This window comes from Mustelus asterias, chromosome 8 (assembly GCF_964213995.1).
Source record: "Mustelus asterias chromosome 8, sMusAst1.hap1.1, whole genome shotgun sequence".
In the NCBI taxonomy this organism is placed as follows: Eukaryota; Metazoa; Chordata; class Chondrichthyes; order Carcharhiniformes; family Triakidae; genus Mustelus; species Mustelus asterias.
In genome coordinates, this window is record NC_135808.1 from 52,498,384 (window position 1) to 52,513,122 (window position 14,739).

Below are 14,739 nucleotides of genomic sequence, written 5' to 3' on the forward strand. Positions count from 1 at the left end.
TCATCTGCACTAACCCAGCATCTAATTGAGGGGGGAAGGAGTCGAGGGAAATGCCTGCACATTTGCCAATCAAATGCCACCATCAGCAGGATTTCTTTTGATACCACAATCTAGCAACCTTTTGAGGGCCATAAATAATTTCCACAAATTATAGAGCGATCGGTGAAGACAGCAGCTCCCCGCAAACACACACACACACATTTATAGGTCACTGTGTTTTCTTTAACAAAGTCTGTATTTTGAATGGAGAAAAAGGGAACGTTGAATTCTGTTGAGAACAATGAGAAGTGCATGAAGACTGCATTCAATCCATGAAGGCTACTGGATATCATCTTTATGGAAACTTGAAAACTTCTGTATCAGTATTTAGCATCACTACCGCAGAACACAGAAAAGGGTCACAATCTGCAGCAGCTGTCAATAAAATTTATGATTCAGACTTTGCATTTTTCTATATTCTTTTTTATCTTAATTCAAGGTGTGACATGTGTAATACAAGGGGAGAGTTATAGACCAGCAATTCCATTGTACAGACAGTATTACATACTACAAGATTAAAACCTGAAAGGATTCAGTGACACTCTTTAAACCCAAGATGCATTGCTACATATGCCCGATTATTTTGCACTACAGCAAGGAGGTAGTGGTGCAGTGGTAATATCACTGGACTAGTAATTCATCGGCTGAGCCAGATAAATACTGTGGCTACAAATCCTACATCGAGTAACTCACCTCCTGACTCTCCAGAGTCTGTCCACCATCCACTAGGTGCAAGTCAGGAGAGTACAACTCTAACAACACTCTAGAAGCTTGACACCATCCAGGACAAAACGGCCCGCTTGATTGGTACCCCTTCCACATTCAATCCCTCCACCACCGACGAACAGTGGCAGCAGTGCAGAGACTCAAGTCTCCTTAGGCATCTTCCAAACCCATGGCCACTATCAAAGGACAAGGGCATTAGACACATGGGAACACCAACACCTGGAGGTACCCCTCCAAGTCACTCACCATCCTGACTAGGAAGTATATCGCCGTTCCTTCACTGTCGCTCGGTCAAAATCCTGGGACTCCCACCCTAACAGAGTACATCCGACATCAGGGACTGCAGCAATTCAAGGAGGCAGCTCACCACCACCTTCTCAAAGGCAACTAGGGATGGGCAATAAATGCTGGCCTAGCCAGCAATGCCCACATCCCATTACTGATTTAAAAAACACAGGGTAATTTCTGGGGACCGTAGCAAAATTTACATTCAATAAAACCTGGAATTGATAACAATTGTTATAAAAACCCATGTAGTATGTAATAATGTCCGTACAATGGAACCCATCTGATTCACTAACATCCTTTAGGGAAGGAAACCTGTAGTCCTTACCTGGTCTGGCCTACATGTGACTCCAGATGCAAACAGAGTAGTTGACTTTTAAATGCCCTCTGAAATTGTATTGTCATAACTATTTTAACGGTCGTGGGTATTAAATAAAAAGAAAAACATAGCTTGCATTCGTATATTCAAACTAACAACAAGGTTTATTATAAGAGCTGTGGCCTATACAGAGAACAAACTGCAATTAAAAGCAGGAGTCCGTGAACCCCCAGTGACTTCACCATCAAATCATATGACCAGTTCTTAAAGCAATCGTGCACCAGTTAAATATATGGCCTATGTGGCCTATTAAACCACTCAGTTCAAGGGCAATTAGGGATGAGCAATAAATGCTGGCCCAGCCAACAACACCCACATCTAATGAATAAAAAAAAAGACGACATTTTATATATCAAAGACCAGAGATTGACATAGCTTGGCTTTGATGCATCAAAATGTTTGCCCCGTCCCAGTTCTATTATTCTATTCTCTCAGTCTACAACTAATTGTACTTGCACCAATCTCATCACACCAGATGTAAACCTGACCCAAACTACTTGACGTCAATACCATACTATACTTCACATTACTTTCCAGATCAGTTTACTGCTTCCTCGCTTTCCTTGGTTAGCATGAGTGATGCGAGGAAGAGACTGACTTGGAACAGTGAGCACTATTCTTATCCATCTCATTAGGTTTATCTGTTTGAATTAGACAGGTCTCATGGAGTCAATGGCATAAATAGGAAAACACTTCCTGTTCCAAATATGGATCTTGTGCTGATTGGGTGCCAGAACAGCAGATTGGGAGTGTGCCAAATCAGGACTAGCCAGTAACACAGGGAACTAGTGCAGCAATTATCTCTGTTGCCTTGTGTTAAGTTGCACATAGCAGCCTGAGGGATTTGGGGTTTGGCAATGAAGTGGAATTTGACCATGAGCAGGTGAGTGAAGCCGAGAACAGCAACAAAATAACTTTGGATATATCAAAGTAAAATTAAATATAATTTGATTCTGAGAATTGGAAGCACACAAAGATTTTGGAACAAGATATGTTAACATTTTGCATGTGAAATGTTGTTCGCCCTTTCTCCATCTTCACTGCCTCGTAGCTTGTTTACTTAAAGTTTATTTATTAGTGTCACATTAACACCGCAATGAAGTTACTATGAAAATCCCCTAGTCGCCACACTTTGGCACCTGTTCGGGTACATTGAGGGTGAAGTTAGCATGGCCAATGCACGTCTTTCGGAGTGTGGGAGCAAACCGGAACACCCGGAGGAAACCCACGCAGACACAGGAAGAACGTGCAAACTCCACACAGACAGTGGCCCAAACCAGGAATCAAACCTGGGTCCTTGGCGCTGAGGCAGCAGTGCTAACCACTGTGCCACCCTACTTGATACTATTACTAGATAATTGTAAAGCGGGTGAGTGAAACTTTAAATCTTTGTCCACTCAAAGTGTGAGGAACATTCAACAGTATAACTATAGATTTTGTACATCCATATGCAATTCCTGATTGGAGAATATTTAGAGCTACATGAAACCAGACTGAAGTATTGAGTTACGAACCTATCACTGGTCGGATGACAAAATAATTTTCATGACACAACTTTTAAGAGTATTGACTTAAGTATGGTGTTTCTAAAGCAGGTTTACTTTTAGTGTCATGCCAGCCAGTTATAAAATACATTACGCCCTTCTAACATTGGAAAACATTGGCATCAATGTACTACACAAGTCTAATGACAACAACAATTGGTTTTATATAAACACATTTGCAATATTTATAGAACTAAAGAAAAACTTCAAAACATTTCATTAAGACAACTTAAGACAAGTTGTTAGCTGCGTGGAAAAGATTAGTCACATCAGGCCAGAAGAATGAAGTTGCAGTCAAATGCACATTGTCATCCTGTTATTAGTATGTCAAAAGTGAAATAACCAAGGATTACAGGACAGCATGGTTGATATTTATAGCACTTTAACATTTCTAACTGCTTGGGAACAGGATGCCCCAATGGTGCCATTGGCACACAAGTAAGTGACCTTCAAATGGCAGTTACAGTTAATTGGACTGTTAACAACAACCAGCAGAAATGAAAATTTAGAAAAATGAACTTGTATTTATATAGTGCTTTTCATATCCTTTGGACTTGTCAAAGCATTACACAGGCAATAGATTAACATTGGAGTGTAATGTGGCCACTGTTGTTAGGAATGCAAGTATAAGACCATAAGACAAAGGAGCAGAATTAGGAAATATGGCAGTCAATTCATGCAGTGGGATTCAAACATGAAGTAGATAATTGATCAGTTAAGAACTTAAGAACATAAGAAATAGGAGCAGGAGTAGGCCATCTAGCCCCTCGAGCCTGCCCCGCCATTCAATAAGATCATGGCTGATCTGAAGTGGATCAGTTCCACTTACCCGTCTGATCCCTATAACCCCTAATTCCCTTACCGATCAGGAATCCATCTATCCGTGATTTAAACATATTCAACGAGGTAGCCTCCACCACTTCAGTGGGCAGAGAATTCCAGAGATTCACCACCCTCAGAGAAGAAGTTCCTCCTCAACTCTGTCCTAAACTGACCCCCCTTTATTTTGAGGCTGTGCCCTCTAGTTCTAGCTTCCTTTCTAAGTGGAAAGAATCTCTCCACCTCTACCCTATCCAGCCCCTTCACTATCTTATAGGTCTCTATAAGATCCCCCCTCAGCCTTCTAAATTCCAACGAGTACAAACCCAATCTGCTCAGTCTCTCCTCATAATCAACACCCCTCATCTCTGATATCAACCTGGTGAACCTTCTCTGCACTCCCTCCAAGGCCAATATATCCTTCCGCAAATAAGGGGACCAATATTACACACAGTATTCCAGCTGCGGCCTCACCAATGCCCTGTACAGATGCAGCAAGACATCTCTGCTTTTATATTCTATCCCCCTTGCGATATAGGCCAACATCCCATTTGCCTTCTTGATCACCTGTTGCACCTGCAGACTGGGTTTTTGCGTCTCATGCACAAGGACCCCCAGGTCCCTTTGCACAGTAGCATGTTGTAATTTTTTTCCATTTAGATAATAATCCAATTTGCTATTATTTCCTCCAAAGTGAATAAGTGATCAGTTGATCTGATTGAGGGCTAAAAGCTGCTGAGGGTTGCAAATAATGCCATGAGATCTTTTACACTCACCAGAACAAGCTCAATTTCACTCAAGTCATTCAAAAGATGACATGTCCGACACTATGATTCCTTAGAATTCCATTGACGTTGTCAGCTTAAACTATGTGGTTGAGTCCTCGTGTGACATCACAAGATTTCAAAATTTGCAGATGAGGCGAAGATTGCAATGAGGATAGTCTTGATCTTCAAAAGGACATAGACATGTTGGTGGATTGGGCAGACAAGTGGCAGATGAAGTTTAATGCAGTGAAGTGTGAGGTGATTCATTTTGGCAGAAAGAATATGGAGAGACAGTATAAAATAAAGAGAGAAACTCTAAATGAGGTGCAGTTTCTGAGGGACCTCAATACATATGTCATTGAAGTTGGCAAGGCATATTGAGAGAGCAGTTAATACAGCATATAGTACCTTGGGACTTTATTAAGAAGAGCATTGAATACAAGAGTAAAGCGGTCATGTTGACTTTGTATGAGACATTAGTTAGGCCTCATGGTACTGCATACAGTTCTGAGTTCCATACTTGAGGAAGGATATGAAGGCTCTGGAGAGAGTATAGAGGAGATTCACAAGAATTATTCCAGAGATAAAGAACTGTACCTATGAGGATAGATTGGCGAGGTTGGAACTGTTTTCCTTGGAGAAAATAGGACTGAGAGGAGACTTGATAGAGGTGTTCAAATTCCCAAAGAATTGTCACTCCAAAGTACATCAGGGGTCCCAGCATTCAAGTCTTCAGTCTCAAGATTGATATTCCATTCATCAGAATTATATCAGAGGACAACAGATATCAGATGTCAGCGAGAGCACGCCCTCCACCATGGAACCCTCGGACGAACCTGTATCCGAGGTCACCATTGCAGATGTCAAAGCAGCCTTCTTGAAGGTCAACCATGGAATGGGGTACCCGGACGAGCACTCAGATCCTGCTCGTCTGGATCAGCTGGTGGGGGTATTCGCAGACATCTTTAACCCCTCTTTATTCTGAAGTCCCTATCTGCTTCAAAAAGATGACCATCATCCCGGTACCAAAGAAAAGCCAGGCAGCGTGCCTTAATGACCATCGTCCAGTTGTTCTGGCATCCATCATTATGAAGTGCTTGTAAAGGTTAGTCATGGCACGAATCAATTCCGGCCTCTCAGATTGTCTGGATCCACTACAGTTTGCCTCCCACCACAACAGGTCTACAGCAACACCATCTCCCAGGACCTACACTCAACTCTGAAACACTTAGATAACAAAGACACCCATGTCAGATTCCTATTTATTGACTACAGCTCAGCCTTTAACACCATTATTCCTACGAAACTCATCTCCAAACTCCGTGGCCTGGGGCTCGGCTCCTCCCGCTGCCACTTGATCCTGAACTTCCTAACCCACAGACCACAATCAGTAAGGATAGGCAACAACACCTCTTCCACTATAATCCTCAACACCGGTGCCCCACAAGGCTGTGTCCTCAGCCCCTTTATATTCTCCTAATACACCGATGACTGTGTGGCCAAATTCTCCTCCAACTCGATTTTCAAGTTTGCTGATGACACCACCATAGTGGGTTGGATCTCAAACAACGACGGGACACAGTACAGGAATGAGATAGAGAATCTGGTGAACTGGTGCGGCAACAATAATCTCTCCTTCAATGCCAACAAAACAAAGGAGTTTGTCATCGACTTCAGTAAAGGAGAACATGCCCCTGTCTACATCAACAGGGATGAAGTAGAAAGGGTCGAGAGCTTCAGGTTTTTAGGTGTCCAGATCAAATTTCTAAGGAAATTTGGCATATCCATTACAACTCTCACCAACGTCAACAGGTGCACCATAGAAAGCATTCTTTCTGGTTGTATCACAGCTTGGTATGGCTCCTGCTCTGTCCAAGACCACAAGAAACTACAAAGAGTCATTAACGAAGCCCAGTACATCACTCAAACCAGCCTCCCACCCATTGACACTTGTCTACACTTCGCGTTGCATCAGAAAAGCAGCCAGCATAATTAAGGACTCCAAGCACTCTGGACATTCTCCCTTCCACCTTCTTCCATCAGAAAAGGGGCAGGCCGGGCGGGAGGGCGAAAGGCCAGGCGGGGAGGGGGGGGGGGGCGGAGGGCTGCAGGCGGGAGGGGCGAGGGCGGCGGGAGGGGCGAGGGCGGCGGGAGGGGCGAGGGCGGCAGGGAGGGCGAGGGCGGCAGGGAGGGCGAGGGCGGCAGGGAGGGCGAGGGCGGCAGGCGGGTGGGAGGGCAAGGGCGGCAGGCTGGAGGGGCGAGGGTGGCAGGCTGGAGGGGCGAGGGTGGCAGGGTGGAGGGGCGAGGGTGGCAGGCTGGAGGGGCGAGGGTGGCAGGCGGGAGGGCGAGGGTCGCTGGCAGGAGGTCGAGGAGAGAAGGTCGCAGGCGGGAGGGTGAGACTGTGGGGTTTAGGGGAGCAGGCGGGAGGGCGAGGATGGGGGTTTAGGGGAGCAGCTAAGTGGATGTGGGTGGGTTCGAGGTCAATGGGGTAATTGATTGGTCCGGGGAGTCAGGTTGGTGGGTTGTTAGGGGGGGTCGAGAGGGTGCTTATTGGGTCAGGTGGCAGTGTTAACTGAACAGAAGTATACTTACCCAAGAGTTGGAACTTGTTTTAATTCGTCTAATTTTTCCAGGTAACTATCCTGAACAAGTGAGTCTGAACCAGTTGAAGATTCTGACACTAACTCTGAATCGAGGAGACTTTATCGGACAATTTTGCACTTCCTGGGCAATTCTCGCATATTCAGCATTTTGGTAGAACGAACGTCGGGGGGAGCTATACGATAAATGGCAGAACCATAAAGGGTGTAGAAACGCAGAGGGACCTGAGTGTGCAAGTCCACAGATCCTTGAAGGTGACGTCACAGGTGGAGAAGGTAGTGAATAAGGCACATGGCATGCTTGCCTTTATAGGACGGGGCATAGAGTATAAAAGTTGGGGTCTGATGTTGCAGTTGTATAGAACGTTGGTTCGGCCGCATTTGGAATACTGCGCCCAGTTCTGGTCGCCACACTACCAGAAGGACGTGGAGGCTTTAGAGAGAATGCAGAGGAGGTTTACCAGGATGTTGCCTGGTATGGAAGGGCTTAGTTATGAGGAGAGATTGGGTAAACTGGGGTTGTTCTCACTGGAAAGACGGAGGATGAGGGGTGACCTAATAGAGGTGTATAAAATTATGAAAGGCATAGATAGGGTGAACGGTGGGAAGCTTTTTCCCAGGTCAGTGGTGACGTTCACGAGGGGTCATAGGTTCAAGGTGGGGGGGGTTTAACACGGATATCAGAAGGACGTATTTTACACAGAGGGTGGTGGGGGCCTGGAATGCGCTGCCGGGCAAGGTGGTGGAGGCAGACACACTGGGGACGTTTAAGACTTATCTAGATAGCCGCATGAACGGAGTGGGAATGGAGGGATACAAAAGAATGGTCTAGTTGGGACCAGGGAGTGGCGCGGGCTTGGAGGGCCGAAGGGCCTGTTCCTGTATTGTTCTTTGTTGGGATTTCGAAGGTGACCCCCCCCCCCCACCCAATGTGCTTTATGGAGATAATCCGGAGATCAGAGGTTAAGTCTGAGCTATTAACAACTTGGTACAAGAACCCTCCTTGAGTTTAGCTGGGTCTCTCTGACAGTACAAATATACAAAGCAGCATTCAACTTATTATCTCCTCACAACTCGAGTCACAATTCCTGATTCATTTTTCCTTTTTATTGCTTTTTACTTCATTTCTTGTTTCCTTAAAAACCATTTTAGGCTTGCCAATCTTCCAGTTTCCAATTCTGATAAAAATGAAAAATTAAACCATCTTTGCTCTTTCAACATACAGGCAGGCCAGCAGTCCATTTCCAGCATCCTGTTTTCACTTCAAGTGATCTTATTGTGCAAATTACCATGTAGCATGTATAAAGACTGCTGATCTATCAGCTAGGATGAAGGGTTCAAACTCTCAGGGGACACAAGTTAAAAATTAGATCATGAAATTATATTAAATGATACAAAAGGGTATTCAACTTGTGAAATAACTCATCAGGAAAGGCCATTGAAACCAACAGAATGAATGGTTTCAGATTATGCTTAGACACATTTCTGGTGGATGATTGAAGGAACTCAGACTTTTCTGCCGTGAAAAGAAGCACCCAAAAGACAAGGCAGCTGACGAGACTACATATAAGTAAATCTGGACATTTTTAAACGGTAACATGAGAAAGAAACTAGGGAACACAGTTAAAAATAAAATTAAAACTTGCATTTTTATATTGACATCAGGAATTCCTAAATTAAATATTTTTGAAGTGTAGCCATTGTTGTAATGCAGCAACCAAATTGCACACATATGCTCCCATAAACAACAGTGTGATAATGTCCAGATAATATGATGCTGTGGTGCTTTGAAGGATTGATATCCTACTACTTTTCTTTGAATAGTGTCTTGGGAATTTTTGCATTCATCTGAAAGGGCAGATAGGCTCTCAAATTAAAGTATCCTCTGAAAGCAAGCATGCTCAATAGTGCAGCACTCCCTCAGTACTGCACTGGAGTATCAGCCTACATTATACGCTCATGTCTCTGGAGGGAGTGGACCTCAAGTCCATGATCTTCTGAATCAGAGGCAAGAATGGTACCAACTGAACTCAGGTTGATGAAAAGTGAATCGAATAAAAGGCAAGTCTGGGATAGATATCAAGAAATCTTCCTTCACACAAAGCAGAACTAGGAGATGGAATGGGAGAAGAACAGTGGGCATCAGAAATCCAGGATCATTTTGGACACATTGGGGTTTTTCCTGAGGAGATGAACTGGAAATGCATTCAGTTACCTTCCTTCTTCATAATTATCTTGCAAGGAGTTAATCTTTCATTCTGTCCAGATGTTTACGGTCTTGCCATGTTTTTCTAGCATATTGTTTTATTTCAGGTTTCTACCATCAGTTTCTTCCCTTTATTTTGAAAATATTAGTGCAGCTTGGCTTTCATAAAGTTCCTTAGTAAGGAGTTTTTACCTTGGGCAAAAAAGAATGATATAAATGCTTGATCTGATTTTAGCCTAATAGACCATAATCTGAACTGTAAAATCTCCTAAAAGCTAGAGAAGGCACCATGGAGGATAGCATTCTTTGCTGGCACAGGGAATTATATGGGATTACAGCACTGTTTAGGCAAAGCTGCAGCGAAAGATAAATTTCTCTCTCCTGAAAGGCTTATAGAAGCTGTTGCTTTTAATACTTGGTCCCTTTCATCTTGCTCCAATTTCAAGGCCTTGCATCAAGCAATTGTTTCATTCGAGAGCTTTGAAGGTTTAATTAACCTTCAGAAAGGAATTTCAGCCTATGGTAGAGCCCAGCGCGTTCTGTTTGGCAAACAACATTGCTATTGTAAAAGAGGATTAACAGGAACAAACAGAAAGGAATAATTAAAGTCACTATATAACCTCAAAGGGCTAGAAAAGAACAGCTGCATCTAAACAGCTATATGGAGCCATGTTTCCACCCCTTGAATACATAGAAATCTCAATGGTAACAAGAAATATTTGAAATTTAGGTTTCTATGCCATCTTGCAATATCAATTTCTTTCTGTTTATGACAGACTTCCTCCTACAAGGACCCTCATCTCCATGCAAATCCCCCCATCTGAGACAGTCCAGTTAAAATCACTAATGTTCAACATTACTGATTTATGATTTTCATGGAAAATTGGACAACTGAGAAAGGGCAGATAAGCAGTTTAATGAGGGAAAGTAGGTGATCATTGTGATCGTGAGAACAAGAAGTCTGAAGCTTAGTTCAAGGTCAAATAAGACACAAGTTTGAATGGAATTTCCAAAATACCTGGATGCAGAACACGAGATGATGAACAAGGGCAGCTGTTCCATGACTTTGGTCCAAATGAAAACAGCAACACTGGAACTGGAACTCAAAACCCTCTGACTAAGAGATTGTGGCACATGCTGCAAGAAGACCATTTTCATCGAGTCTGGAATTCCATAACTTAGTAATGGCACTGTACCAAACTAATTAAAAACACTTGCACTATTCAATTACACAAGATGCTCCTCATTGTATAGAAAGAATACAAAACAAAGGTGCTTTGTTTAAATAAAAGTTGTTTGTGAAGTTTAATGAATAGTGATAACCACATTGAAATTATTAGAAATTGCTTGACATGATTGAACTGCTCATGTGGAACATTAGTTCATATGGGATGGCAACCAAATAAAGCACACTCCTGCAAAAGCACAAATGTACTTCCAGTACGATTTCACTACTTAATTACGATAGCATATTTCGTAGGAGTCCATGAAGTTTGAACCAGTCTAACTGTTCAGTATTGTTGCTAGGATTCAGTAAATTGTAATGATGCATGTGGGCTATTTTCATTCTCTGCTCACCTAAACTGTGGATAAACTCCACAAAGCATTTACAGATATAGTCCTTCTATTGCTTGCATTTGGGGAGAACATTCTACCATAATATTAGCTAAGTACTGTTAGTAAAAATGAGATGACAGATTAAAAGCATCACATGCTGTTAAACTACAGTGTAAAGTGAAATTATGTTATCTAATCAGGACAATGTGACACCCACAGTGTGAAGTTAAGATCAGAAACAACCTAACTAGAACCCAGCTGTAAAGCTCAAATCAACTCAGACACAAGGAGAAAACAGGTTTGTGGAAATGATGCTCGATTCCCATTCACCTCAAGAAGCCACCCCCTGCCCTTGAATCCTCTTATTGCTTCAGCCAGAATTCGCAGAGTTTAAAAAAAAGAACAAATTACAATACGATCACTCACTAAAAATGCAGTATTTGTTTCTGCTGATTCCAAGAAAATGCCACTACTTTGCATTGCCATTCATCAGCCACTTCTCAGTCTGAATTTGCTTCGCCTCTTCTCTTTTGCTCGAAATCTTTCTTCCTGCCCTCAGACCGCATTCCCCACCCCACAAAATCACAATCTGGTGTTATCTTCAAACTTAAGGCAGCTTTGGTTGGAGTCACCATACATACATACGCTCTAAACAGCACTCGCTTGATAGTTGATCTGTCCAAAGTCCAATACTGACACCATGCTTCATGACAACCACGTATAGACTCTTTGCTTCAGCTTTTAATCTACTTCAGATATTTATATTCTATTCAATTCCATTTTACCATGTGCTCTAATTGTGTTGCAAGGTATGACTGGTCAGAATCATTTTTCCACTGAAACGTAAACAACTTTTAATTGTTAAAGATAAACCCAGTTTAGTTCCTATGTTCCCTCTTCCAATGCAATGTATTCTCTCAATTGTTCTTTCAGTTTCATTTTATGATGTTATGAAACTGGTAAGCCTATGAAAGACACGTAAATTGGGTTGCAGATATTAAGTTTTGCAGTCAAAAGCTGCAATAACCAGTCTTGTTCATCAGAGAAATTACATGAAAATCCATTACCTTCTAAAGATGGTGCTTGGTCTTGGGCCGCATACAGCATCTCTTTGAAAGCCTGCAGTACAAACATTTCAGAATTAAACACCGAATATCATTAAAAACAGAAATGATTAAAAATCCAGCATCAATAAATTACTGTACAAGGTATTGCTCATCACAGATTGCCTAGTCAGTAATTATTTGCTTCAGCTGCCTCTTTCTTCCAAGTAAGAAGTTTAACAACACCAGGTTAAAGTCCAACAGGTTTATTTGGTAGCAAAAGCCACACAAGCTTTCGGAGCTCCAAGCCCCTTCTTCAGGTGAGTGGGAATTCCCACTCACCTGAAGAAGGGGCTTGGAGCTCCGAAAGCTTGTGTGGCTTTTGCTACCAAATAAACCTGTTGGACTTTAACCTGGTGTTGTTAAACTTCTTACTGTGTTTACCCCAGTCCAACGCCGGCATCTCCACATCTTTCTTCCAATATAGATATTATAAGCCAGCTTAACCACCAACATTATATGCACAGTCCAATCTATTACTGTATCTCACAGATCAGAAGTTCTAGGTTTAACTGCTGAGTTATCTAATCTCAGTTAACTGCTACAATTGGTGGCAATGAAGATCAAAAATCAACTCATCCTGACTGCTATGCTGGAAAGTGAAAATATGTCATCAGGCGAGGACAGATAAGGCTTGCCTGCATTGCTGGCTATGGTCAAAAATGCCTGCTGACACTCATCAGCAAGGCTGCCATGTAAATTGATGTACTGAAAATGCTGCCAGCACCAGTGACAGGGAAAAAGGAAAAAATATAGATCCAAGTGACATTCTGAAAATTGAATTTCCAATTTCACCATTCAGAAAATGCAGCAAGATTACTGCCTGGAGGAGAGCGAGGGAGAATGGGGGTGTTTGTAAGTAAGATGATTATAGTAAAACAAATCTAGGGTGAAAAGTATTTCCTGGTATGAAGGTGAGAAGTTTCATTGCTTCAATTTCCAAGGAATAAGCAATATACTCTCAGCAAACATTACAATACTACTTTGAAAATTATAAAGATGAAAAACGGTAAATTGCATGACTAGAATGCAATTGAGGAAAGAACATTTTAAAAAACATTTGGTGCCAATAATTTGCATTACAATATCAAGCACATGCTTTAGAATACTTTCTTAAAAGAGGCCCAACAGTGATATTTGCACATTCGCATATGTTCGCCACCATACTACAATCAATGATAGAGATAACAGAAGCACATGGTAAATAATAATTTACCCACCACCTACAAGTATACATTGTAATACATTGTGTGCATTTTAAGTGCTCTCCTTTTTGAGAATCCAAACAACACACATGAAACACTGATTCATTGGAGATAGCTCCAAGTATTAATGAGTTATCTGCTTTGGCATAACTTTGCACTCTTCCACATTTTGCACCATCTGCAAAAGAAAGCTGCTAAAAAACCTTTCAAAATTAATCACACTTTTGCAATACACTTCTACAAATTCACAAGTCCCTTTCTCCTTTAACTGCTTCTTGTTGACGGGAAAGTCTTAGATCCACACTTGATTAATGCTATGTCGGGAGTTGCAATGCTTTATGGCTATAGTATTCTTCCACTTCCTTGCTTAAAATTAAGTAGCTGTTAGAATTTCCTAATGCAGAGTGGTTTATTGTTAACTGCACTAGAGGATATCACTGAACAGTATTTAAAGACAACTAGAAACCAAGCTGTTGATTAATTTATGACCATGACTCCCTGAAGAATTTGTTGGAAAAGTCAACTTCAAAATAAATTATTTGCAGTTCCCTTTGTACATTAATTTAATGCAAGTACAAGTATTCTGCAATTTGCAAACTGCGCTGTACTTGCCCTGTATTTTTTTTCCTCTGAGATAGAAGTGCGATTCATTTTATTTATCTGGCACCAGAACGTAAACTGTGAATTGAGAAAAGACGGTTCAACCTATCAAACCAACTCCTTCCAATTGGCTGTTATTTTGGTGTGACAAATCTTTGATTGAATCTTTGATTCTATAGTATACTATAGCTAAGTAGCTGCAATAAGTTCCAAAATGAAAGAAAGGAAAAAATCCATCTGTGATAAACAAGCAAGATTGTTGAGCAGAAAATTAGTTAAGACAATAACCCTTTGTACTTTGCAATTTTGGGTTGTACTGAAATAAACATTTAAAGATGGGCTTAACAACCAAGAAATGCGTGCTTAACAGCTCAGTGGCATACAGCCTCACAGATTGCCCCTTTGACAATGTGTGACTGCCAATGAGACATTTGCAGTCCGAGCAAACTGCTGAAACTAACAGCACTCACCGGCCCAGATTTCCTGTTCAGGATCAGGAACGCTGGTCAGTCAAAAAATTCCACATTTACCTTCCTCCAGTTTTTCGGAGTAAACTTCCAACGGAGGATGCTCCACATCTCCCTTAATGCAGAAAATATTTTTAATGGCAATAGCTGCCATACTCAGGGAACTAATTAGATTAAATGTCCCAAAGTTGGTTTGAAAATCAATGGGTTGAAAAGGGGAGCAGGATGGCAGCGGGCAGGATGGGTTATCAGGTCAGGTCAGGGGCTAATTGGGACAAGTAATAGGGACAATCGCGGGGGAGTAATTGAGGGAGGGGTGAGTCAGCTGGATGGGTAAGTGGGCCGAGACTGGGGTTGGCGGACAGGCCGGGGAGGGGGGGGGAATGAGTGTGGGGGGGGGGGGAATGAGTGTGGGGGGGGGGGGGGGGGGGAATGAGTGTGG

General features: G+C 42.2%; 1 protein-coding gene across 1 annotated transcript in view; it reads right to left on the reverse strand.

Annotated features, from left to right (window-relative positions):
• xpr1a (xenotropic and polytropic retrovirus receptor 1a) overlaps positions 1 to 14,739 on the reverse strand; it is a 323,914-nt gene that overhangs the window by 284,003 nt on the left and 25,172 nt on the right. Inside the window, exon 2 of the mRNA XM_078217964.1 lies at positions 11,990 to 12,041. Coding sequence (XP_078074090.1) covers positions 11,990 to 12,041 — 52 coding nt within the window. The remainder of the gene's footprint in view (positions 1 to 11,989; positions 12,042 to 14,739) is intronic.